Raw genomic sequence first — 27,133 nt, 5'->3', positions numbered from 1 at the left:
CAGCTTGTTTCTTTCATTTTGTTTTGTGACTCGGTCTTTCATTAAATCCCTTTAATATTTCAAAAGTACTGTTAGTTTATTTTTGGGACAGTTTTAAATCAAAAATACTAACAGTTTATTTTATATTAAAAATAAAATTTACGTTAAATTTGTTTCCTCTTGACGTGTGTGTAGTCCTATCTCTTCCTATTTTTTCCTACTTTTTTAACTGATTTTTTTTCCTACTTTTCCTATTTTTTGAATTTTTGATTCCTTATTTCCTACTTTTCCCCTCCCAAAAAACCACTTCGGGGTCTATAACTACTTTTCCAATATCATCATTAAAGTAACTATACATTTCTGCATCTGCAGAGTTGCTCCCATCGGTTGCCATCTTGAATTTCTTTTCTTTCATTGTCAAAACAAATTTTTCTTTTGTACTGACAGTGAAACTCTTAACAATGCATGTGGTTTTTGTATGACCACAAGCAGAATCACAAACAATCTTCAAGTTTCGGAACATCTTTTTAAATAAAGGTCCGGCATTGTCTGGACAGTTATGCTTGGGCAAGTTGGCAGTTATGCTTGATCAAAAAGTTAGTAAATACGCTTGAGCTTTAATAACCCTTTTTTTTAGAACAGGCCACAACAATTTATATTCAGGCCTAAAGCTCTGAGTGTGCTTTCGTTTCACACCGGACATTTCAAAATGAGCAGCTAACCAATCTTGCAAAATTCAAAGTTATAAATGCTAAGCCCTGATTAGCCTATTCATTTCTGGTTAGTCGCTATATGTCATCACACTGTGATAACCGGGCTGTCTAATATATTGTATGTTGTTCTGAAATCTTTCTTCCCCCCTCCACTCCTCTTTATCCTCCCCATCCACGGAATAAAAATCCTCCCTTTTTTCTACCTCAGAAAGAACACCAGCAAAAAATCTCCTGACAGGAGGGTCACTACAGACGAGAACATGGGATTTCTTTTGAAAACGCTCAGCCGGGAAATGCGGAGCAAAATATCTTCTTCGCAGAGCTGTGGAGCTTGACCATTCTTTCTCCCACTCTGCAACAGAGCAGTTGGCAACCCTGTTATTGTATTTTTTGAAAATCTTCTCGTTAGATGTAGGTATGTGTGCATATTCGTACTTTCTCAGGCGGAAATTTCAGATTGTCATTTGGTTAACTGAGATATCCTCCCCCCCCCCCTCTCCCAAAAATTCTTCTTTGGACTTTTGAGGTACTGATATTAAAAGAATATTTATTAATTTACCCTCTCATCTAACAATGTCATAAAAAGCTTAGGCATTGCACATGTTTTTGCTGCCATAGTACAGTGCTGTTCTTGTTTTTATTTCTGCCCCTATACGTCTACTGGTCCTTTGCCATGGGCTATTGCAAAAAAGTAAGCTAATTTTCAGCAATGATCTTCTTTCCGGTACGTCAGGCTGCTTTCAAGATTTCTTTGTTTTCTAACTGATTTCCACAATGGTGTGATCCAATTGACCAGTCAGCCTCCATTATCTCATTCTGCTGCTTCAAGTTCTGCTGCTTATTGTCTCTTCTGAGAATTTGTGCAGTTTATAGATAATTGTGTTATATAGATAGTTGATTTTTTTTCTTTTGATGCCTTGTTCTCTGTTTTTAATTTAATAATTTTGGATTTCAATCCTTGACTTTGTCTCTGAACTCAACAAAATCTTGTTTGACATTTTTTGCTACTTTTATTTTAAATTGGAAATAAAGTTTCAATTGCATTACTTGCGAAATCTGTGAGAATTAAATTGTTGGTTTATTAAAGATTTTTATCATATTCAGTGCTGTGACCTGAAAAATTACCCGAGAAATTACATGGGAGGAATGCATGTTTTCTTCATTTTCATATGAATTTACATGATGAAGAACTTTTACAAAATCTGAATCTGCATCCTTAAGTTTCCTCTTACACTGTGGGGTTTCTAACCCTTTGCACTTTAATGCTTGGAGTGAAGTTCAATTGCAAATGCTTGAGATGCCACATGGAAGCATGAATTTTCTTTTGTATTAAATGAATCGTTTGAAAAATACAAGTTGCAGACATGTGATTTGTCATCTAGTTTCCATAGTTTTCCTTTGTTCTCATCTAAAATGGATAGTTCTTGACATTAGCTGTTGCATATTGAAATCAATGCGAAATGTATGCAAGGAACAGTAGTTAAGGCCCTCTATTCCCATTTATAATGCCTCAATGAAAGAAAGTAATGTATACAACATGACTTCAAATTTATCTGTAACTGAGCTACAGTTTTTTTGCATACAATGAATTCACAATAACTTGAAATCCGATAACTAGAATATTACTATAACTCAAAGTTTTTATCAAGTTCCGACCCTTTGTCTTTAATACCATGGGAATTATTCTCAATATCTCAAAGTTAACTTCCTTTAACTCGAGGTTTTTTCAGAGATGACTCAAAATTTATTTCGAAAGAATGAAGAAAAGGAGAAAGAAACAAGTGACTATGAGAGAAAAATCAATTCACCTTCACTTGCAATTGCTGCACAATAGAGCTCTAAAGCAAGAAGAGCACCTGTTGAGTCGATGTGCGATAAAGGAGTTGCACACGCCGAAATGAGTTAACTTGTTTTCTTTTGTTGTACTGTACTGTTTACACTTTGACATGTTGCTGGACTACGAATTTGCTTTTAAGCTGTCAAGTCATCAAATCAACTGATTGTACCTTTATTCAAAGACTGATTTAAGTTGAGATGCATTCCCCTTCATTCTTTAGTTCGATCATTTGCTGATAAGTTCCCGAGGGAGAGAGAGAGTTTTATTTACCATTAAAGATGTATAAACAGTGTTCTGTTAATGACATTAAAAGAAAAAGAAAAAAAACCTTCTAAAACGGTGAAATCCATGAATCCGAATTTGAAACAAATTAAGATTTGCACCTTTCCTGAAGTAGAATCAGCTCTATTCAAGTGGTTCCAGCAGTACCGAAATCAAAATCATGCTTTTGAATTTTTTCTCTCTATGTTTGATTAAACTGTGCATATTGTGCTTAAAAACTTTTAAGTTCTGTAATTTTGTCTGATATGTACACATATTAATTAAAATGTCGAAAACCGAAACTAGCGGCGAGTCGAACTTCCGATAGGTCGAAGTTTTTCGTTGGTTCCTTTAGATTCGAGTTATTGTGAATTGACTGTAAATGAATTTACAATATTTTTTAAAGTTTAGTTGATGTTCGTATAGTTTCTTGCCCTCTTCATTTCATTTCAAAAACCACCAAGCTTGATCAGTCATTTTCATTATTGATTTCAGTAGCATTACCATTCATCCTTCTCATGACTTTTGCATCTTTTGTCACAATGAGAGTGAAGTTCTCCTCCAAATATGCCATTAGAGGCAACTTTGCTGTTAGAAGGTTCATTTTCTCCATTACAACATTGCTATACACAAAAACTGGATACATATTAAATACTAGCAAAAATGCCCGGCGTTGCCTGGGTCAGTAATAATTATCAGAAACAACCGCTATTTTCATTCTTTTCCATTTAACTTAAAGAACTCAAAAAACACCACTTTGACGTGATTAGAAATCGAGCTTCTTCTTTACCCATCAAAGTAAAATAGCAATAGGTATAAAGAACAAAATAGTATTCAGTTAGAAACGAAAGAACGTCATTTAAGCATACAAAAATTTGAAGAATTTATAAAGTATGAAATTAAGATTTATCAGTTAATATATATATATATATATATATATATATATATATATATATATATATATATATATATATATATATATATATATATACATATATATACACTACTCAAAACAATTAAAGGATATTGTAAGTTTTTGTACAAAAAAGGTATTAGCAAATATATTTTTGCATAGAATCGAAGAAGGGAGTTACAAATGCAAATTCTTGTCAAGCGTCGCAGTATGTAAATTTTAAGTTTGAGGTCAAAGACAACGTTTCAGTGGCTGCGAATGAGATTTCGCTTTTAACTTATTGTAAGACAAAGCAGAAAATAATGATCGACATTCAGTAAGCACGTTGTTTCGATCAATGCGATGCCTCAACAAACTCATTTAACGGAATCAGAATTTTCTAAAGTGGTTGTCAGGGCTAAAGGGAATCCAAACACAAGCCAAGGTAGCAGAAGCTATTGGAGTTTTGCAAAGTATGATTTCTACGAGATGGAAACGGTTTTTAGAGACTGGAAATGCTGGCCCAAGATCAGGGCACGGTGGCAGACGGTCAAGAACACTCGACGAAGAGCGTTAGTTAGCTTTAACGGCTCCGAGGCACCGAAGTATGAATGCCGCCCCACTACAACGACACCTTCGTTCGGGTACTGGCCCCACAATTTTGACACAAACTGTCCGAAATCGCCTTCATGCTGTATGTCTATATGTTCGTCGACCAATGGTCTGTGTCACATTAGCTGCGAGACATCGTCGCGATACAGGGGGTTAGTAACAGAGCATGTGAATTGGAGAAGAAATGGATGGAGCAATATTTTTTTCTCTGACGAGTCAAGTTCTTGTCTTTATCCATTTAATGGCGTATTTTCATCTAGATGGAGCTTGGCACTAGAAACAATCCAGCATTCGCGCCTGAAAGTGTCAGATTTGTTGGTGGTGGTGTTATGGTGCATGCTGGTATCTCCATTGATGGGCACACCGAGCTGCATGTCGTTCCAAATGGAACTCTGATCGGTCGTCAAAGTAGGGATGAGATCCTCACACCTGTTGTAGTACCTTACTCTGCAGCAATTGGAAGTGACTTCATGTTAATGGACGAAAATTGCAGACCACATCGTTCTTACTTGATAAATGTTTTTCTTTTGGCGGAAGGAATCATACGAATGGAATGGCCAGCGTGTTCACCAGATATAAGCCCAATAGAGCATGTTTGGGACATTCTAGGCAACGAGTTTTCGGACGCCTACCACCTCCCCAAACTCTCCAAGAACCGGAAAGAGTGCTTCAGGAGGAGTGGGGCAGAATACCCCAGCCTCTCATTAATAGCCTCATTAATTCCATGCCTCGGAGGAGTCTTACATTGCTGGCCGTCTGGGGTTACCATACCCCCTATTAGAAGCGATTTTCTTTTAAGAAAACCCCAATTTTTTACCACTTTTCTTATACGCACAAAGTGCCTATTTTTTCCCTTTTGTACCCAAAAGTTGAAAAAAAGTATTTTTCCTGCCATACAAATGTAATTTTTGTCTCAAATACTTTACTAATGCCTGTGGATAATGTATCAATCATCCAAAAAGTTCTCCAGGTTCAAAATCAGCCCAAAACCTCAATATCCTTTAATTGTTTTGAGCAGTGTATTTTTTTTTTTTTTTGAGCATAATCTAAAATTTACTCTATACGGCTATTGAAATACAAATGGCTTTAAAAAATGTAACCGCCTGTAATCCCACTATACTTGCTACAATTTGCGATAATCATTTTGGGATACCTTGGATAAAAAATGCTCCCCCTTCCTACTTGGTAAAACTGTCTGGTATTAATTTTCGTCAAAGAGATATTGTCACCAAACACTGCAATATTTTTATTGACCATAAGATGATGCTAAACATTTTCTTTCGAAATGTCTCCGAAATAAGTAGCAAAACTTGGAGAGTGTTTGAAATTGTGTACAAAGACCAATTAATAGAAGTTTTTGTGTTGTTTATGGATTTGCCTAATTTAATTAGGGGATTATTTTACATTTTAAGAAAAGTTTGAAAGATTCTTTTAATACGATATTACCAGTTGAATAAATTGCCTTACGTTATTATTGAATTGTTTTAATTAATTATTAGTAACTGTTCTAACTACTATGAAATTAATATATATATATATATATATATATATATATATATATATATATATATATTTAGTAACTGTTTCCAATTGTATGTTTCGTGCATAAACTCGTTTGTAAGTAACAAACTTATAGCTATTTTGCAAAAACTTCCTTTCTCCCAGAATAGAAAAAATATGCTTTTCTGACAATATTAGAAAATCGCCCATCATGTTATGATGAGTGAAAATTGTTTCTACATTTGAACAAAGCAATCGTCTCTTTGGTGATATTTTGATAGTTGAAATTTTAACCCTCACACCAATGGGTTAACCCTAAACTCCAGTAGTAAGCATTAATTGTGTTGGTTTCTTCGTTTTCCTAAAATGAAAGCCTTACCAGTAAAATAAATAAGTTACCAGATCGAGTTCAACCTTGTCACAATAAAACCTATCATACTGTGGCGCAAGTTTCATTGTTGAAACACTCGGGTTACTCGATCATCAACTATTATTTATATGAGGATGCTAAAGCTCAATTGGTGAAAATCTCTCATATGATTGAGGAGAATGGATGTCATACTTGAAATCAGCGCACCTAATCAAATAAAAGTCACTCATTACCATACAAATCACTTTTTCATGACCCGAATTTTTCAAGCCTGTGTAATTTTAGACTATAAACGCTTTCTATTTTCTAACTGTTGCCAAAATCAATCGTCTTTTTACTTAGCACCGTTATCGATTACTGCCATGGTTGAAGACCAAAATCCTAAGAACGCAATAAATTTCATGCTCGCTCCAGACAAGCCTTGATTCAAAATTTTCATTATGGTTACTATTAATAGTGCTGTTGTAAGGCAACGAATTTTTATAACAACGGGTTTTATATTAAAGACATTTAATGGGGGAAATTACATGAAATTTACTGTTTTCTATAATAATTTTTTTAATGTAAGTTTTCTAGAAATAAATTATAGCCTATGTTTCTTCCTGATAATGTACCTGTCTATGATGAAAAAATGGTTAAAATGGGTCTAATAGTTTCAAAGCTTACCCCGTATATACATACTTACAGAAGTAGCCGTTTATGTATATATATTTAAAATATACTTCTATTTTACTTAAAAGTCAATTTAGTCCTGAATTTTTGTTCCTTTTTTCACAATTTATTTAGTTATTTTTATTGCAGCTTCAGGTGAAAGCAGTGGCATAGCAAGAAATTTTTCATAGGGAGGGTGGTATATGAAAATTTTCAAAATTGTAGGGCAAAGAGCTCAATTTTAGACCCTTGTATGTTCATGTTCATGCATAATTTTGAATCTCTTGGGAGTAGGGGTATCTATCTTCTTTTGACCATGCCACTGGCTGTAGGTACTTAAAAAAATTTCTTTCATCACCTTTAGCCGCTTATGATTTATACCTTTTACCGTTTACTTAAGGTTGCAATTTACCATTTCAGTCCCCAGGAGATAGTCACTTTTCCTTAAGAATTGTCATTTGCATGGATTACGCCAATTTGTTTCAAATTTTGATTTTAGCTTTTCCTATGTTTCAATTTTTTTTGCAAAAATTACAAAATTTGTACAAATGTAAGATTTTGCAGAAAGCAATAAAATGATTGAAGAAATTTTTTAAAGAAAATTTAAGATTTCAAAGCACTATGTGATCAAAATATTGATTGAAAGTGGTTGTGTTTTCTTTAAATTTATTGTTTCATATTTATTCTTCCACATATAAATTAAAATTTCTAAACTAACTATCATTAGTTGGCAGGTTTTTCAAGTTGTTTCAAGTGCCAAAACAGATGAATGACAAGTCATCTGTTCCTTCTTAATTACATTGAAAATGCATAAGTAGTATTAGTTTGAAGGCTGTAACGAGTTGACTACTTTTTTGCGAGAATTTCACCAATATCAGCTATTTTGGAGAGAGATTTTTATGTTTTTCTGAGCACTTAGAAAAATTAAATTGTTTACAAAAACAAATTTCTTGAATGCATAAATTTTATTTTGGCTTTTTTGGAGTTCAAAACAATGAAAAGTTGAGTATAAACATCGGAAAAAAATTAAGTTTTTAATTGCTTGATTTGAAAATTGAATTGTAAAGCTTGCACTTTCCTACTGAAACACTAAGATATTTATTCATACAATCTCAGTAATTAAATACGTGATACAATTAAAAACATTTTAATAATGGACATTTTCAAATGGTTTAATGAAAGGTCAAAAGATTTTTTATTTATGTAATTGCCTTTTCTTATTATTACTTTAATACAAGCTTATCTTCAATGGAAATTCGTAGAATTAAATTTCTGTTTCTTCCTGGATCTTTTTGAAGGATAAAATGGTAAGACAAATTTTGTACTCATGATTACTTTAAAAATCAAATTGTGCAGCGCATAGCTGACCAACTCATATTTATCGTCTGACTTCAAAACAATAACAAAAGAGCATGTGTTGGTCTAAATGCATAGCAACTCCTAGGGGATTGCAGGACACTGCCAATGTTGGTAATTAGACAGGTTTGTATTACATTGGAGATCTCAGTTTTGTTACTTTGCTATTTGTTGTCTCTTAAAACAAACACTAATATTTTACCTAAATCACTAGGCAATGCTGATATTAACTTCAGAGAATATTTGTTTTCTATGTATTCTAGGGGGGGGGCTGTTCTGGGATGTATTGTTGCTATATTTTATCTGTAGTGTGGAACAAATATTTTTGAATGCTATTCTCAAAATCTAATAATATTTACTTATGGTTTTTGCTAAAACTTATTATAATCAAAATTGTTTTTCTATTTCATTTTGGTATACAGTAGAGTGCCGGTTATCCAAGTTAATAGGGACCAAGTTTACTTTACATAATCAAATAAATAAATAAATAAATAAAATGTTTGGTATTTATCACTGATTAGGCAGATGAAGTATAAAGTTCTATTCAATTTGTATTATTTTGAGACTTATACTACTTTTGAGGTACACTTCTAATAGTTGTATAAAAATGTGGAATTACGAGGGCAAGTTCAAGCGATGAACAAGGTTAAGTTCATATGAAGAAGTCATGTTGTTGCACACCGCCGTTGGACAGCAGTCCTAGACCAGGTTCATGATATCGTACATCCTCAAAAAGTCCAGCAAGGTTAAAGGATGGTCAGCTAAATCCTCTTTCATGATCCCCAAGCACACGAGAATGTGTTCTGGTGAAGCCTGCTCAGAAGAACAGTTGGAACAAATTTCAAAGCTCTTGCAACCCTTGAAAAGTTTCATTGATCTAAGGTGACCACTTCGAAGGCGAACAAGAATAGTTTGATCCTGTCTATTAAAACATAGAGCCAGGGATCCTCCAGGATAAAAACAATGATACCAATGGTGCTCTGGGGAGGGGGGCAATCTAAGTGGTCTTATTCTTGTGTTTTATTTTTGAGAAAACCTCCAAAAAGGTGAGGGGTGCTGACAACACAGAATGCTCACAAGCACCATCCTTGGCCAAAGTGTCCAATCTCATTTCTCTCGAGATCAACATGGGAAGAGATCCACTGCAGATGAATCTGATGGGATATGTAAAGCTGTTTCAACTTATTGAATATTGATACTTCCAATATTATCCCTCACCCTTTGCCAGTTAGACATGCTGTATTGTATTTCCACTATCAGACAGAAGCCAAATTTTGTTTCCAGGGGGAAGAGACAGAAGAGAACCAAGGCTTCATCAATAGCTATTAGCTCACTAGCTGAAATACTGAGCTGTAGTTGGGGTTTCTCCTCTGCTTTCTTAAGTTGGGATTCTGCATTTAGATATAAATTCCACTGCCCGATCCATTATATTCATCTCTACTGCCAATCGGTATAAACCTGAACGGCATCAATTGGAATCTCTCCAATTCTCTTAAGAGCTATTTGCCTTAGAGAGGCAGGAAGATCCTTTCGTTTATTCACAAGTACTGCCGTGTCCAAATGGAAGAAGTCTGATTCAAGACAATCTGTTGGGTCAGTTGATGTGGTTCCACAGCTCTGTCGACTAGATTAAAAAAGACCATTTGGCTGAAGGGACTGCATCTCCTGAGTATTTGATTATTACGTCAGTTTTTGAAATAGGAAGAAGTGCGGTTTTGAGAACCTAAACCGCCGAGTTTGTTGTAGTATTTTGTTAGGCATACACTTCTCCTAAGACTAAGGGGCTGTAGGTCAGCTTCGAAAAGCACAATGTCCGTGGGACAAGAATTTCTAAGACCAGTGATGATCTGAGCAGCGCTACGCTGGACCTTTTCAAGTTTCTGACGGTTTGTAACAACAATAAATTAGGCACAACAATAAATTTGAATGCTGTACTCCAAGATGGGTCTGTACTGCAGTGTTGTCCCACTTTGTTGGTGTCGCTGGAATTGTAAGCACATCCCTTTATGCTCGGTGAAATTCATTGTTTCTTTTTAGTTGTACATGAAGGCATTATTTGCTTCTGATTCATTTTCATCATTTTCTGTTAAGTTTGCAATCATGTCATCTGCAATATCTTGTTATTTATCTATGCTCATTCTCTCCACTCAGCACAAGGGTTTTAGAAACCTGAATCTTTGTGTCATCCTCAACAAAGGTTGTCATCAGCAACTTCATTTTTACTGTCAGGTTTTTCTGGTGCCTTTATCTTTCATCACTCGTGCAAAGTTGTTAATTAAACTTCTTTCCATGCTTTGACAATCTAATACTCAGCATCTTTCATGTTTTCCGATGTCAAGTATTTTGTTACCCCTTTTTAGCCTACTTTCCCAGTAAAAGTCAGAGAAAGAGGAAAAAAGCATAAAAGAAGACTTAATGCATCTTAAAAATTTACAAAAAAAAGTCAAAAAATAAATAAAATACGTAAATAAATATTGAAAAATTAAGAATTGGAAAGTAGGGTATTGATATGTGGAAAAATGTCCGTCCGTCCGTCTGTCTGTCCCCCCCCCCTCCAATAACTTTTGAATAAATAGTCTGATTTGAACATTTTTTTTTTGTTACAAAAGATCTCGACAAGGACAACTAATTCCCTTACTTCACTTTTTGATTTAAACTCTTTTTCATGCAATTTTGACCACTTCAAAAAAAAAAAAAAAAAAATTAGCATTAGCGCTTATGGGGAAATTCAAGGCAAAAATAAATCTTGAACTTAGTGGCGAAATGGCTTCAAACAAAACTTTATAGGAAAAAGCTTTTGATGAAGAACACATATAAAAAATATCTTTTTGATTTGAACGACTTTCCGTTCAATTTCGAAAAGTTCAAGTCTCTTAACATTAGTGCCTACGAGGAAACTGAAAGTCAATATTGATTCTGAACTTAAAGGCAGATTTACTTCATACAAATTTTAGTGGAAATAGCTCTCGAGGACTTACTCCTGACTCGGACTCTGAGAATTTTGGGGCTCTTGCCTCCGACTCCCCAACTTTGACTCTGACTTCGTAGCTTTGGCAAAAATTTATGCATGAAGGAAAAATGACTGACTCTTTCTCTTGGAAATTTGACTCCGACTGCTGTATCAAAAAATAAATCCAACTCCACAAACATTGGAAGACTTGAAGACTTGGGAAAACAACCGATGCCATTTTTGAGTCTGAATTTAAAACTTTTGACTCTCGAATCTAACTCTTTTGTCCCAAAACCAGTTTGACTCCGAATCTGCAGCCATGTTTTTTTGGTTTTTACTGTGAAATAATTATTTTTATTAATATGATTTGTTTTTATTTCTTAAAGTTTCAATTTATGTATTCAGTTTTTGGCCGAGAAATTCAGTCTTTAATGTTTTTACATTTAATTCATTTCCAAAATTTTCTTTTGTCAACAGCAGAAAAACAAACTTTTTTTTTTTTTTTTTTTGATATGACATATTTACTTAATGAGCTTTTAATTAATATTTTTTTCTTTTTGAAAGTGGTTCAAGATTTTTTTTAATGGAAAAAAATGTATTAGCTGCTTTGTTTAAAAGGTACTACTACTTTATTAGTTTATTTATTTTTCATGCATATAATTCTTTCAATGAGCGAGGCATATTTTATTTCTAGAAATCAGCTTAAAATATTAAAAAATTATGTTTGAAATAATTTGCGATTTTAGCTAAATTTGAGGATGTTCGGATATTAGAAAGTCGATATTGGTATACTTGAAAGTAGACTCATTTAGTTCTATACAGTACTTCTTGTTTACCTTGAATAACTATCAGTAAAGTCATATGTTGCATTTGATAGCAAAAATAAATAAATAAAAGCTTAAATCTCTCTACTCGCTAGTTTCTTATTTACACTTTTATGGGGCATATGCTCAGCAAAACTGCTTTTCTTTTCGAAAAATGTTCAATTGTGGTGAAAAATGCTCCTAAAATAATAGTTAAAAAAGTACTTTGCTCATCCATCCACTTTTCTGAATTCTGAAACATGCATTGTACTCCAGGTTCCCCTGTACCTACCATTATACGTGGCTTAACAGGTTCGATGAAGCCCTGAAGACAGCTGTCTTTTTTCTCTTTTCTTTAAATATATAACACAGGCCAAACAACCCCTCATCTAGCACCCCCCAGAGGCAGGGTTGGCATGGTTTTTACTACCTTGAAAAAAAAAAGTTTCTTTCATTTGAGTGCTTATGTCTTTTAACACAAAATGAAATACGGCAAAAACTAATCACTGGAACCATGCTAATAAGAATATGTAACTCTTGCTGTGTGTTTGCTTACCCCTTATTGGTTACAGCCCCTCAAAAATCAGAAAAATGACAAAAAATGACATTTTTAGACCCCTGTAAACCAAAAGGGGATGGAATTCAAATTAAAATTTCTTGGCCAATTGAATGTTCCTTTCAAATATTATACATGTTATATATATTGTTTTGGGTATTTGGTTTGTAAAAAAGATACAGGTCTTTGAAATTGAGCAATTTTGCTAGTTAATTTACGCACTTAAACGAAAAAAAAAAGTGTGAAAACTTCATTGCACTTTCTTAAATGGCCTATATAATATATTATACTGTAAAAACATATTTTAAGTAGAAAAAACTATTTTAATTTGATAACTTAGAAATATTTGGACATGAATGATTAGTTCATACTTGATTGACAGCTTAAGTAGTTAATTTATAGACTATCTACACACACAAATTTTCAATACACATTAATATATCTAAATTGCCTTAAACATATGCAAAAAAATTATATATACAAAATTTAAATTTTAAAAAGTGCATTTTTTATTTCTTGTTTGAGTAGTTTTGAAAAAATTAACTCACCTAGTAGTCCTATAGTTGTAATGGTGACTCAAGTATATGGCATTTTGGAATGCTTTACCAAGGCACATTCATAATTTGATGCTTTGAAAATGTAGTAGGAGCAAGACAATGAGAGAGAGAGTTCGACAAGAGTTCTAAATTTAGTGATCAACACAAACTGTGTAATAACTTTTTTGACAATAATGGGCATTTTCTTTTGATAATCTTTTTAGTAACACACTATTCTTCATACCTATTTCTAGGGGACAATAATTTTATAGAAATAATATGTAAATACAGTGGCATAAAGCAGTGATTAAATGTTGTATTGGGAATTTAATTTGCAGAGTCAAACCTTTCTTGCAGCATTTTATCAGCTAATTTAATATACTGAATGCTCACAAGGATACATGCAATGTTTAGTAGCAAAAATGCAGAAGGTATGCATTTCTTTAGGAATTAAAATGTGACTTCTAGTAGTTCTTTGCAAGCTAGTCTTAGTAGTATCAATTGTTTTTACGGTTCTTCTGATTTTGTTACAATGTCCATTACCGTGCGATATTGCATAGAAATGCCGTTCGGCTTTCAAATTGACATCCGTTTCATGATTACATAAATTAAGAAAGTTCTTTCTAGTTTTGTTGTGTATTTGAGTAAAGTATTTCAGTATGCCACATGCTGTGTTACCACCAGAACTATAGTACTACTGTGTGAGTTCATTTTCTTAAAACTAAAACAAGAAATGAAAAACACACCTATTTTTTACTTTAACCTATGTAGATAATGCTTTTGCACGTGTTTAGGCAAGTTACATAAGTTAATGTACAGAGCGTATGTTTGTATGTATTGAAAATTTGTTTGTGTAGATAGTCTATAAATTAACTACTTAAGCTGTCAATCATGTATGAACTACTCATTTATGTCCAAGACTACTCATTTATTTCAAGCGCACCAATTTTTCAAGCGCACCTAATCAAATAAAAGTCACTCATTACCATACAAATCATTTTTTCATGACCCGAATTTTTCAAGCCTGTGTAATTTTAGACTATAAACGCTTTCTATTTTCTAACTGTTGCCAAAATCAATCGTCTTTTTACTTAGCACCGTTATCGATTATTGCCATGGTTGAGGACCAAAATCCTAAGAACGCAATAAATTTCATGCTCGCTCCAGAGAAGCCTTGATTCAAAATTTTCATTATGGTTACTATTAATAGTGCTGTTGTAAGGCAACAAATTTTTATAACAACGGGTTTTATATTAAAGTCATTTAATGGGGGAAATTACATGAAATTTACTGTTTTCTATAATAATTTTTTTAATGTAAGTTTTCTAGAAATAAATTATAGCCTATGTTTCTTCCTGATAACGTACCTGTCTATGGTGACAAAATGGTTAAAATCGGTCTAATAGTTTCAAAGCTTACCCCGTACATACATACTTACAGAAGTAGCCGTTTATGTATTTAGATTTAAAATAGACTTCTATTTTACTTGAAAGTCAATTTAGTCCTGAATTTTTGTTCCTTTTTTCAATTTATTTAGTTATTTTTATTGCAGCTTCAGGTGAAAGCAGTGGCATAGCGAGAAATTTATCATGGGGAGGGGGGTATATGAAAATTTTCAAAATTGTAGGGCAAAGAGCGCAATTTTAAACCCTTGTATGTTCATGTTCATGCATAATTTTGAATCTCTTGGGAGTAGGGGTATCTATTAGAGACGTACCGAGTACTCGGTAACTACTCGGTACTCGGCCTACTCGGCCAATTTGCCGAGTACTCGGTACTCGGCCAAATTCTGATCAGATACTCGGCCAATACCGAGTAGTTGCAAAAAATTGAATATTGTCCAAGACAGATACTAAAATTTATAAAAAAAGAGCAAGCATTATATTCTGCAATCATTTACAATTAAAATTTATAAGTCAAATTTAAATTTTGAGAATAATGAAGTTTGTAATGCTTCAATGGAATAAATCTTTATTTTAATGTCCCCAAAGTTAATAAAACTTGTTTATTAAAAATTACGCAAAAATGTAAGTATAGAAAATATGGAATTTTTATATTAAAAATGGATTTTTGCTACAAACAAAAATTAGTCATAAAAAATGTAAAAATACCTTTGCTTAAAAAATAAAACAACCTTAAAAGTACAGTGCAGGAACTCTGCAGACACGTGTTTTGGCATTACAAGGAATTCCTTTTTCAATGCACAAAATGGGGGCTCGTAGATTTAAAGGCATCCGACAAAAGTCGTATTTTTTTGTTGAATGTCTTTTCATTCTTTAGCTCACATGTTATGCACTGAAAAAGACATTCCTTGTAACGGGGGGGGGGGGGGGGGGGGCAGAAACACGTGTCTGAAGTGTTCCTGCACATTTATTTTATCTGCTTTTAAAAATTTTTTATGTTTGGCAGATTAGAACTATAATTGATTGGTATACAGTGAAACCCCTCCTAACGGACACCCCTCAAAGGCAAACACCCCTCTTATGCGGACAACTTTTAATTCCCCAGTTCCAATGCAAATAACATTATTAAACCTCTGTCCTGCAGACACCTCTATATTGCAGAAAAAAAATTTGCCCTGTTAGTGTCCGCATTAGAGGGATTTTACTGTAATTTGTTTTAATTCCAACTTGATTAATCATACCTTTTATTTATTTATTTTTAATTCAAAAAATTATTTTTTTGTAAAATTTTTGACACAAACAAAATTGTATATATATAATGCGTAGTTAAATTTCAGCAGGAATTTAGTTTTAAAAACTTTTATATGGACAAGGAGGTTTATACTACTATTCCAATAAGTTCAAAATTCATCACATGTGTGTCGGTGGTTCTTCTTAAAACATAATTGGTACTTGGAACTCGGCCGAGTAGTGAAAGGCCGAGTACTCGGTAACTCGGTACTTGGCCGAATAATAAAAGGCCGAGTACTCGGTACTCGGCTACTCGGCCAAAGTGCTACTCGGTACGTCTCTAGTATCTATCTTCTTTTGACCATGCCACTGGCTGTAGGTACTTAAAAAAATTTCTTTCATCACCTTTAGCCGCTTATGATTTATACCTTGATTTATACCTTTTACATGGGCGGATTTATGGGGGGGCAGAGGGGGGCAATGCCCCCCCAGTTTTGGAAGGACTTTATGTAGTAACAACACAGCTTCCAAAAATTAAAAATTTTTTTTTTCTTTTTTGAATATTTCAGAAGGGTATGGGTGGATTTATAAGGGGGGGCATAGGGGGCAATGCCCCCCAGTTTTGGGAGGACTTTACATAGTAACAACATATCTTCCAAAATCTTAAAACAAAAAAAATCATGACTTTTTCTTTTTTGAATAGTTTAATGAAAATGAAGAGAAAAGCGAATGTCCTTTTCTGATGGGAGAAAAGGAAAAAAAAAAAAACGAACATTAAATACAAATAAAACAGCTGTCACTGGGGTGCTAAAAACGTGTCTAAATTCACTATTTTGGACTGAAAACAATTTGGGCAAGTATATGAATGAAAATATAGGCTAAACGAGCTTTACACTAAGCTGCAACACTTATAATAATTGGCGATTATTTTGACAAATTAGAACTTAACGAGCTACTCGTTATGATTTGTGTCCACATTTCAAGTATATTTGTGCATAATATTTATGTTTTTAGTAGATTAATTGGCCCTTTAAGAAATTCTAAAAAGCATAGTTTTTTTTCCTTCTCTCTCTCTCTTTTAAGAGAGAGAGAGAATAAATACTATCGCAAACTGGATAAATTTCAGTTATCTGAGTGTTCTGATTAAATGAATCTTTTTACTTGGAGAGAGAGTACAATTTTACTTATTTTATAAATACTGTTTAAAAAGTAAGGTTAGTCATAATTATCTAAGTCAAAGTGAGTCAGTCCTTGCCAATATTGAAATCTAAATAATTGAGTCATCAAAAGTTTTGGAAAATTTTGCTGAAATTTTATAAAAGTCTATAAAAACCTAACAAAGATTGGTAAAATCGTAAAAATTCTTTAACCGTAAAAACTGACGAATTTTCGTAAAAATTACAAAAAAACAAGCAAAAATTGCAGGTAAGAGTGAATTACAAACAGGGCCAAATTAGCCTATAAGATAAACAAGGTATTGCTTAGGGCCCCTGCTTTGAAGTGGGTCCCTAACTCCCCAAAAAAATTCATGATTCATTCCTTAAAAAATAGAAATTGCTTGAAAAAATTAATTTCATTTTTAAGTGCTTGAAAACCTTGAATATTTCAAAACGTGTGACTACAAACCTTAAATTTTAAAATGTCTAACAAATGGTAGAGGGGGAGGAATGCCAAAACATGTCAAATTCAGCTTCTTGCCACATCCTGTATTAAAAATGTAAAAATCATGGTTCTCACGTTTGTAACATTATTTGAAATAAATTTTTGTGACTCATATGTTTCATATCTTGCTAGTTATTCAATCCCGAGTGCAGTAATTTGGAAATTCTTTTGTATTGATTGCTTTTATCTTACTTCTTCTGCATATTGTCTATCTGTTTAGCACGGAAAAAATACACAATACAATACTTCTATTTCTTTTCGTTTTCTGCCCACTTGCAACTGAAGAAAAGTTGCTGTCATGAGAAATCTATGGTTACTTTTCTCTTTTAAATTTAAAATAGCTATTTCTCAAGTTAGAACAGGACTGTAAAAATTTACAATCAAGTACTAAAATATCAGAGACTGAAAAGTACAAATGAAGTGCGTTAAATAATTTTTATTTATTTTAATTTATTCTAGAGTCCTTGAAAATAATTAGATAAGACTTTGAAAATCCTAAGCAAAATGGGCTCCAATTACTTCTACTCGCAGATTGTTAATCTTTTTAGCCATAAAGCATGTTATCTAATACCTATTTTGTGTTATCACTGCTTTATTCAATGATTTATTTTAATATGAACCACTTATAAGCCCACTTTCAAATTCATTCAGACATTTTAGTCAGCACTGAATAAACATTTATAAATAATTTATTTATTTTTTATGCATAAATATTTTATTAACACTAAAACCATGTTATATTATATGTTATAATTGTGTTGTAGATCCAACAGTTGTTTATTCAATGATTTTTTTAAACATGAACCCATTATAAGCCCATCTTGAAACTTCTACAGCCATTTGAGTAGTGTATAAGCATTTTTAAAAAAAATTTTGAAAAAATTGAAGACCGCGCATTTTGAGAAATTTAAATTTTAAAATTTAATTCAAATTTAACTAAAATATTTTTTTCTTAGACCTAAATCATGTTGCATATCATTGAAAAGGTCATTAAAATGCTTTCAAATGAAACTTGTTTCAACTCTCTATCTTAATTAGAAAAGATTCTAGGTCATTTTGAAAATTGGTTCTTTCACGTTTTTCGACCCCTTTTTGGTAGTTTCACAGCGCTGTACTTTCAAAACCGTTTCATATTTTTCAAAAAAAATTTTTATATTTTATTATGTCTACATAAAGACAAACTCTGTACCAAATTTCATCAAAATCTGAGAGGGTGAGGTCTGATCACTGTGTTGATTTGACACGGAATGACCCACAGGAAAAAGACAAAAACATGGAAGGGGGGGGGGCAATAAAAATGTTGCTAAAAAAAAATCCTGCCCCCCCAGGAACTCAGTCCTAAATCCGCCTATGACCTTTTACCGTTTACTTAAGGTTGCAATTTACCATTTCAGTCCCCAGGAGATAGTCACTTTTCCTTAAGAATTGTCATTTTCCAAGAATTACGTCAATTTGTTTCAAATTTTGATTTTAGCTTTTCCTATGTTTCAATTTTGTTTGCAAAAATTACAAAATTTGTACAAATGTAAGATTTTGCAGAAAGCAATAAAATGATTGAAGAAATTTTTTAAAGAAAATTAAGATTTCAAAGCACTATGTGGTCAAAATAATTGATTGAAAGTGGTTGTGTTTTCTTTAAATTTATTGTTTCATATTTATTCTTCCACATATAAATTAAAATTTCTAAACTAACTATCATTAGTTGGGCAGGGTTTTTCAAGTTGTTTCAAGTGCCAAAACAGATGAAAGACAAGTCATCTGTTCCTTCTTAATTACATTGAAAATGCAAGTTTGAAGGCTGTAACGAGTTGACTATTTTTTTGCGAGAATTTCACCAATATCGACTATTTTGGAGAGAGATTTTTATGTTTTTCTGAGCACTTAGAAGAATTAAATTATTTACAAAAACAAATTTCTTGAATGCGTAAATTTTATTTTGGCTTTTTTGGAGTTCAAAACAATGAAAAGTTGAGTATAAACATCGGAAAAAAAATTAAGTTTTTAATTGCTTGATTGAAAATTGAATTGTAAAACTTGCCCTTTCCTTCTGAAAAACTAAGATATTTATTTATACAATCTCAGTATTAAAATACGTGATACAATTAAAAACATTTTAATCATGGACATTTTCAAATGGTTTAATGAAAGGTCAAAAGATTTTTTATTTATGTAATTGCCTTTTCTTATTATTACTTTAATCCAAGCTTATCTTCAATGGAAATTCGTAGAATTAAATTTCTGTTTCTTCCTGGATCTTTTTGAAGGATAAAATGGTAAGACAAATTTTGTACTCATGATTACTTTAAAAATCAAATTGTGCAGCACGTAGCTGACCAACTGATATTTATCGTCCGACTTCAAAACAATAACAAAAGAGCATGTGTTGGTCTAAATGCATAGCAACTCCTAGGGGATTGCAGGACACTGCCAATGTTGGTAATTAGACAGGTTTGTATTACATTGGAGATCTCAGTTTTGTTACTTTGCTATTTGTTGTCTCTTAAAACAAACACTAATATTTTACCTAAATCACTAGGCAATGCTGATATTAACTTCAGAGAATATTTGTTTTCAATGTATTCTAGGGGGGGGGGGGCTGTTCTGGGAATGTATTGTTGCTATATTTTTTCTGTAGTATGGAACAAATGTTTTTGAATGCTATTCACAAAATCTAATAATATTTACTTATGGTTTTTGCTAAAACTTATTATAATCAAAATTGTTTTTCTATTCCATTTTGGTATATAGTAGAGTGCCGGTTATCCAAGTTAATGGGGACCACAAGTTTACCTTACATAATCAAATAAATAAATAAAATGTTTGGTATTTATCACTGATTAGGCAAATGAAGTATAAAGTTCTATTCAATTTGTATTATTTGGAGACTTATAGTACTTTTGAGGTACACTTCTAATAGTTGTATAAAAATGTGGAATTACGAGGGCAAGTTCAAGTGATGAACAAAGTTAAGTTCATGTGAAGAAGTCATGTTGTTGCACACCCCCATTGGACAGCAGTCCTAAACCAGGTTCATGATATCGTACATCCTCAAAAAGTCCAGCAAGGTTAATGGATGGTCAGCTAAATCCTCTTTCAAGATCCCCAAGCACACAAGAATGTGTTCTGGTGAAGCCTGCTCAGAACAGTTGGAACAAATTTCAAAGCTCTTGCAACCCTTGAAAAGTTTCATTGATCTAAGGTGACCACTTCAAAGGTGAACAAGAATAGTTTGATCCTGTCTATTAAAACATAGAGCCAGGGATCCTCCAGGATAAAAACATTGATACCAATGGTGCTCTGGGGAGGGGGGCAATCTAAGTGGTCTTATTCTTGTGTTTTATTTTTGAGAAAATCTCCAAAAAGGTGAGGGGTGCTGACAACACAAAATGCTCACAAGCACCATCCTTGGCCAAAGTGTCCAATCTCATTTCTCTCGAGATCAACATGGGAAGAGATCCACTGCAGATGAATCTGATGGGATATGTAAGGCTATTTCAACTTATTGAATATTGATACTTCCAATATTATCCCTCACCCTTTGCCAGTTAGACATGCTGTATTGTATATCCACTATCAGACAGAAGCCAAATTTTGTTTCCAGGGGGAAGAGACAGAATAGAACAGGCTTCATCAATAGTTATTATCTCACTAGCCGAAATACTGAGCTGTAGTCGGGGTTTCTCCTCTGCTTTCTTAAGTCCTGATTCTGCATTTAGATATAAATTCCACTGCCATCGGTATAAACCCGAACGGCATCAATTGGAATCTCTCCAATTCTCTCAAGAGCTATTTGCCTTAGAGAGGCAGGAAGATCCTTTCGTTTATTCACAAGTACTGCCGTGTCCGAATGGAAGAAGACTGATTCAAGACACTCTGTTGGGTCAGGTGATGTGGTTCCACAGCACTGTCGACTAGATTAAAAAAGACCATTTGGCTGAAGGAACTGCATCTCCTGAGTATTTGATTATTACGTCAGTTTTTGAAGTAGGAAGAAGTGCGGTTTTGAGAACCTAAACCGCTGAGTTTGTTGTAGTATTTTGTTAGGCATACACTTCTCCTAAGGCTAAGGGGCTGTAGGTCAGCTTCGAAAAGTACAATGTCCATGGGACAAGAATTTCTAAGACCAGTGATGTTCTGAGCAGCACTACGCTGGACCTTTTCAAGTTTCTGACGGTTTGTAACAACAATAAATTAGGCACAACAATAAATTTGAATGCTGTACTCCAAGATGGGTCTGTACTGCAGTGTTGTCCCACTTTGTTGGTGTCGCTGGAATTGTAAGCACATCCCTTTTTGCTCAGTGAAATTCATTGTTTCTTTTTAGTTGTACATGAAGGCATTATTTGCTTCTGATTCATTTTCATCATTTTCTGTTAAGTTTGCAATCATGTCATCTGCAATATCTTGTTATTTATCTATGCTCATTCTCTCCACTCAGCACAAGGGTTTTAGAAACCTGAATTTTTGTGTCATCCTCAACAAAGGTTGTCATCAGCAACTTCATTTTTACTGTCAGGTTTTTCTGGGGCCTTTATCTTTCATCACTCGTGCAAAGTTGTTAATTAAACTTCTTTCCATGCTTTGACAATCTAATACTCAGCATCTTTCATGTTTTCCGATGTCAAGTATTTTGTTACCCCTTTTTAGCCTACTTTCCCAGCAAAAGTCAGAGAAAGAGGAAAAAAGCATAAAAGAAGACTTAATGCATCTTAAAAATTACAAAAAAAAAGTCAAAAATAAATCAAATACGTAAATAAATATTGAAAAATTAAGAATTGGAGAGTAGGGTATTGATATGTAGAAAAATGTCCGTCTGTCTGTCCCCCCCCCCCCTTCAATAACTTTTGAATGAATAATCTGATTTGAACTTTCTCTTTTGGTACAAAAGATCTCGACAAGGACAACTAATTCCCTTATTTCACTTTTTGATTTAAACTCTTTTTCATTCAATTTTGACCAGTTCAAAAAAAAAAAAAAACTTAGCATTAGCACTTATGGGGAAATTCAAGGCAAAAATAAATCTTGAACTTAGTGGCGAAATGGCTTCAAACAAAACTTTATAGGAAAAAGCTTTTGATGAAGAACTCTAGAGACGTACCGAGTAGTACTTTGGCCGAGTAGCCGAGTACCGAGTACTCGGCCTTTCACTACTCGGCCGAGTACCGAGTTACCGAGTACTCGGCCTTTCACGACTCGGCCGAGTTACCAAGTACCAATTATGTTTTAACAAGAACCACCGACACACATGTGATGAATTTTGAACTTATTGGAATAGTAGTATAGACCTCCTTGTCCATATAATAGTTTTTAAAACTAAATTCCTGGTGAAATTTAATTACGCATTATATAAACAATTTTGTTTGTCAAAAATTTTACCAAAAAATGATTTTTTAAATTAAAAATAAATAAATAAAAGGTATGATTAATCAAGTTGGAATTAAAACAAATTACAGTAAAATCCCTCTAATGTGGACACTAACAGGACAATTTTTTTTCTTCCGCAATAGAGAGGTGTCTGCAGGACAGGGGTTTAATAATGTTATTTGCATTGGAACTGGGGAATTAAAAATTGTCCACATATGAGGGGGTGTCCGTTAGGAGGGGTTTCACTGTATACCAATCAATTATAGTTCTAGTCCGCCAAACATAAATATTTTTTTAAAGCAGATAAAACAAATGTGCAAGAACACTGCAGACACATGTTTCCGCCCCCCCCCCCCTTACAAGGAATGTCTTTTTCAGTGCATAACATGTGAGCTAGAGAAGGTAAAGACATTCAACAAAAAAATCCAACTTTTGTCGGATGCCTTTAAATCCACGAGCTCCCATTTTGTGCATAGAAAAAGGAATTCCTTGTAACTTCCAAAACACGTATCTGCAGTGTTCCTACACTGTGCTTTTAACATTGTTTTATTTCCTTTAATTTTTTAAGCAAAGGTATTTTTATATTTTTTATAACTAATTTTTGTTTGTAGCAAATATCCATTTTTAATATAAAAATTCCATATTTTCTATACTCGCCTTTTTTTGCATAATTTTTAATAAACAAGTTTAATAAACTTTGGGGACATTAAAAGAAAGATTTATACCATTGAAGCATTACAAACTTCATTATTCTCAAAATTTAAATTTGACTTATAAATTTTAATTGTAAATTATTGCAGAATATAATGCTTGCTCTTTTTTTTTAAATATAAATTTTGGTATCTGTCTTGGACAATATTCAATTTTTTGCAACTACTCGGTATTGGCCGAGTATCTGATCAGAATTTGGCCGAGTACCGAGTACTCGGCAAATTGACCGAGTATGCCGAGTACCGAGTAATTACCGAGTACTCGGTACGTCTCTATAAGAACACATATCAAAAATATCTTTTTGATTTGAACGACTTTCCGTTCAATTTCGAAAAGTTCAAGTCTCTTAACATTAGTGCCTTCGAGGAAACTGAAAGTCAATATTGATTCCAAACTTAAAGGCAGATTTACTTCATACAAATTTTAGTGGAAATAGCTCTCGAGGACTTACTCCCGACTCGGACTCTGAGAATTTTGGGGCTCTTGACTCCGACTCCCCAACTTTGACTCTGACTTCGTAGCTTTGGCAAAAATCTATGCACGAAGGAAAAATGACTGACTCTTTCTCTCGGAAATTTGACTCCGACTGCTGTATCAAAAAATAAGTCCAACTCCACAAACATTGGAAGACTTGCAGACTTGGGAAAACGATCGATGCCATTTTTGAGTCTGAATTTAAAACTTTTGACTCTCGAATCTAACTCTTTCGTCCCAAAACCAGTTTGACTCCGAATCTGCAGCCATGTTTTTTTGGTTTTTACTGTGAAATAATTATTTTTATTAATATGATTTGTTTTTATTTCTTAAAGTTTCAATTTATGTATTCAGTTTTTGGCCGAGAAATTCAGTCTTTAATGTTTTTACATTTAATTCATTTCTAAAATTTTCTTTTGTCAACAGCAGAAAAACAAACTTTTTTTTTTGATATGACATATTTACTTAATGAGCTTTTAATTAATATTTTTTTCTTTTTGAAAGTGGTTCAAGATTTTTTTTAATGGAAAAAAATGTATTAGCTGCTTTGTTTAAAAGGTGCTACTACTTTATTAGTTTATTTATTTTTCATGCATATAATTCTTTCAATGAGCGAGGCATATTTTATTTCTAGAAATCAGCTTAAAATATTAAAAAATTATGTTTGAAATAATTTGCGATTTTAGCTAAATTTGAGGATGTTCGGATATTAGAAAGTCGATATTGGTATACTTGAAATTAGGCTCGTTTAGTTCTATACAGAACTTCTTGTTTACCTTGAATAACTATCAGTAAAGTCATATGTTGCATTTGATAGCAAAAATAAATAAATAAAAGCTTAAATCTCTCTACTCGCTAGTTTCTTATTTACACTTTTATGGGGCATATGCTCAGCAAAACTGCTTTTCTTTTCGAAAAATGTTCAATTGTGGTGAAAAATGCTCCTAAAACAATTGTTTAAAAAGTACTTTGCTCATTCATCCACTTTTCTGAATTCTGAAACATGCATTGTACTCCAGGTTCCCCTGTACCTACCATTATACGTGGCTTAATAGATTTGATGAAGCCCTGAAGACAGCTGTCTTTTTTCTCTTTTCTTTAAATATAGAACACAGGCCAAAAAACCCCTCATCTAGCACCCCCCAGAGGCAGGGTTGGCATGGTTTTTACCACCTTGAAAAAAAAAAGTTTCTTTCATTTGAGTGCATATGTCTGTTATTTTCATTTTTTTCTCTAAATTTCGGCTAAAACTTCCTATTTAAGGTTGTAAACATGAACAGTTCACTTTTATTGTTATATTTTTTAAAATCAATTTTCAGCTGCAGTACTCATTCATTCCAAGTTAGCTTAATTTACTGCAGCATCATAGTTTCAGACCCCCCTCCCCCCACTTTATCAATGCATTTTAGACTCAAGCAGATCTACGCTATTTTTTTTAAGTTAAATATTTCGAATAAAACACAAAACATGAACTTATCAAAACTAGTTACGCAAAAAGCAGAACATAAGTTTACCAATTTAAGTCCTTGTGTTCTCTTAATATTCTGTAGCGAAATACAAGTTTTGCAGCCATCATTCATATCATTTCCATACTTTGGATCTGTCATAAGAGCTAAAAAGTGAAAAGGCTGTAATGCTAAATTCATTCTTTTCAAAATGACATCTCTCGGTGGAATTAGTTCCGAACACTTTGCTAGTTTCAGCCACTCATGGCAAGCATCGGCGATAGTTGCTTCATCGCTTTGGAGATTGTTCAGGGCATTTGTGACAGGCTGTGACTCTTGAAAGGAATGCTTGCTTCCTCCCTTCAAGAGAAGGAAAACTTAACAATACATTGTTTCTTCCCATTTCAAATGAGCACAAGTTTTGCAGCACTGATTTCTTATCATCGGTCTTTTGACACACATGCACTTGTTTAGACACTAATCTGTACATAGTTAAAAATGCAAAGGATATGGATTAGTTCTGCGAGATATTAACTTTTGTTAAACCTGATGGGCAAATACAATCTTTAAATTCAGTGGAAGAACAAAGTGAACAACAGCAAAAGCAATCTGTAACAATTTTCTTTCAAAATTCAATAACGATTTTCTTCTCTTGTCAAAACAGGGGAAAAGGTTCCTTTTCATTTTTTTTTTTTGGTAACTCTGTTAAGAGGAACTTGAATGATCGGGAATCTACTGCAATTTTAAATTTATATGCCTTTGTCGTTTGTATAATTTTAAAACATGGCCATTCACTTTTTTCTTATAAATTTCATGTTATTTAAAAATTATCCTCATTGCTGTCTTAATAGATTTTATAGATTTCTTCAACAATTTCAACTTCTTCGCTTACTCCATTGATTCCTTCAGGATATAATTACACAATCAATTTAATTCAAATATTTTATTAGTGTTTTCTTGGTCTACTTTCACAGATGGATTATGCTGAAGAAACAACTGAGAAACGTCGAGTTTTAGAAACTGAAAAGGAAGATACTGTTGAATTACAACAAAAATATAAGGTTTGCTTGTACTTTTATGTTGAGTATTCTGCGTAACTTTGATGGTACTTTATTGTTATTTAAACAAATATGTTTTCCCATGTTCTTTTCTAAATAAATTATGCAAATCCCAATATGTAAAATGAAGAGAAGGTAAATGAAAGGGGGATTCAAAGAATAGAGTATAAATTGAGTAGTGCCAGTGCTGTAGTTTGGGCGGAGGGGTGCAAAGGGATGCATTCCCTGAAATATTTGGTTTCTTATTGTAAAAATGATGCATATGGAAATATCATTTTGTTTTAAACTATCTTTTCTTTTGGTGACCCAAACCCAATGGCTAGTTTCACTGAATATTTTTTTCCCAACAGCAGCTCTGGGTAGTAGCAATTATTTGGGGGGGGGGGGGGACAGTAAGGGCTAGGTGCGGACTGGCCTGCAGACCGATGCGCCCTCAAGTCTGAACACTTTTTAAATTTGTTTTTAGTTATAATTTTATTTTTTTAGGTTTTGGTGCAAAATCTCCTTTTTTTTTCTTTTTCTTGCACAAAAACTTGTGTGCGAGACTTTGCTTTCTTTTTCTTTTCTTTAAACTCATAAACCTGTGAACCATAGTTTTCTTTTTCTGTCTTTCCTTTTCTCTTTTTTTTCACCTTTTTTCTTTTTGCACTTTTTTTGTAAATTTCTTTTTTTTTTTTTTTCGGCCCTTTGGAGGCCAAGGTTGCCGCCTTCTTACTGGACCCAATCCGCCCCTGATTAGGGCATACATAAGTAAAGTAAAAATAAATATA

The 27,133-nt window shown here is 33.2% G+C and overlaps 1 protein-coding gene across 1 annotated transcript in view; it reads left to right on the top strand.

Annotated features, from left to right (window-relative positions):
• The window catches only part of LOC129233283 (dentin sialophosphoprotein-like), a 77,975-nt gene that overhangs the window by 25,706 nt on the left and 25,136 nt on the right, over window positions 1–27,133 (top strand). The window contains exon 5 of the mRNA XM_054867331.1: window positions 26,280–26,366. Coding sequence (XP_054723306.1) covers window positions 26,280–26,366 — 87 coding nt within the window. The remainder of the gene's footprint in view (window positions 1–26,279; window positions 26,367–27,133) is intronic.

Source organism: Uloborus diversus, unplaced genomic scaffold, assembly GCF_026930045.1.
Source record: "Uloborus diversus isolate 005 unplaced genomic scaffold, Udiv.v.3.1 scaffold_309, whole genome shotgun sequence".
NCBI lineage: Eukaryota > Metazoa > Arthropoda > Arachnida > Araneae > Uloboridae > Uloborus > Uloborus diversus.
Note: the sequence above shows the minus strand (reverse complement) of the source record. Positions and strands in the feature narration are given on the sequence as shown.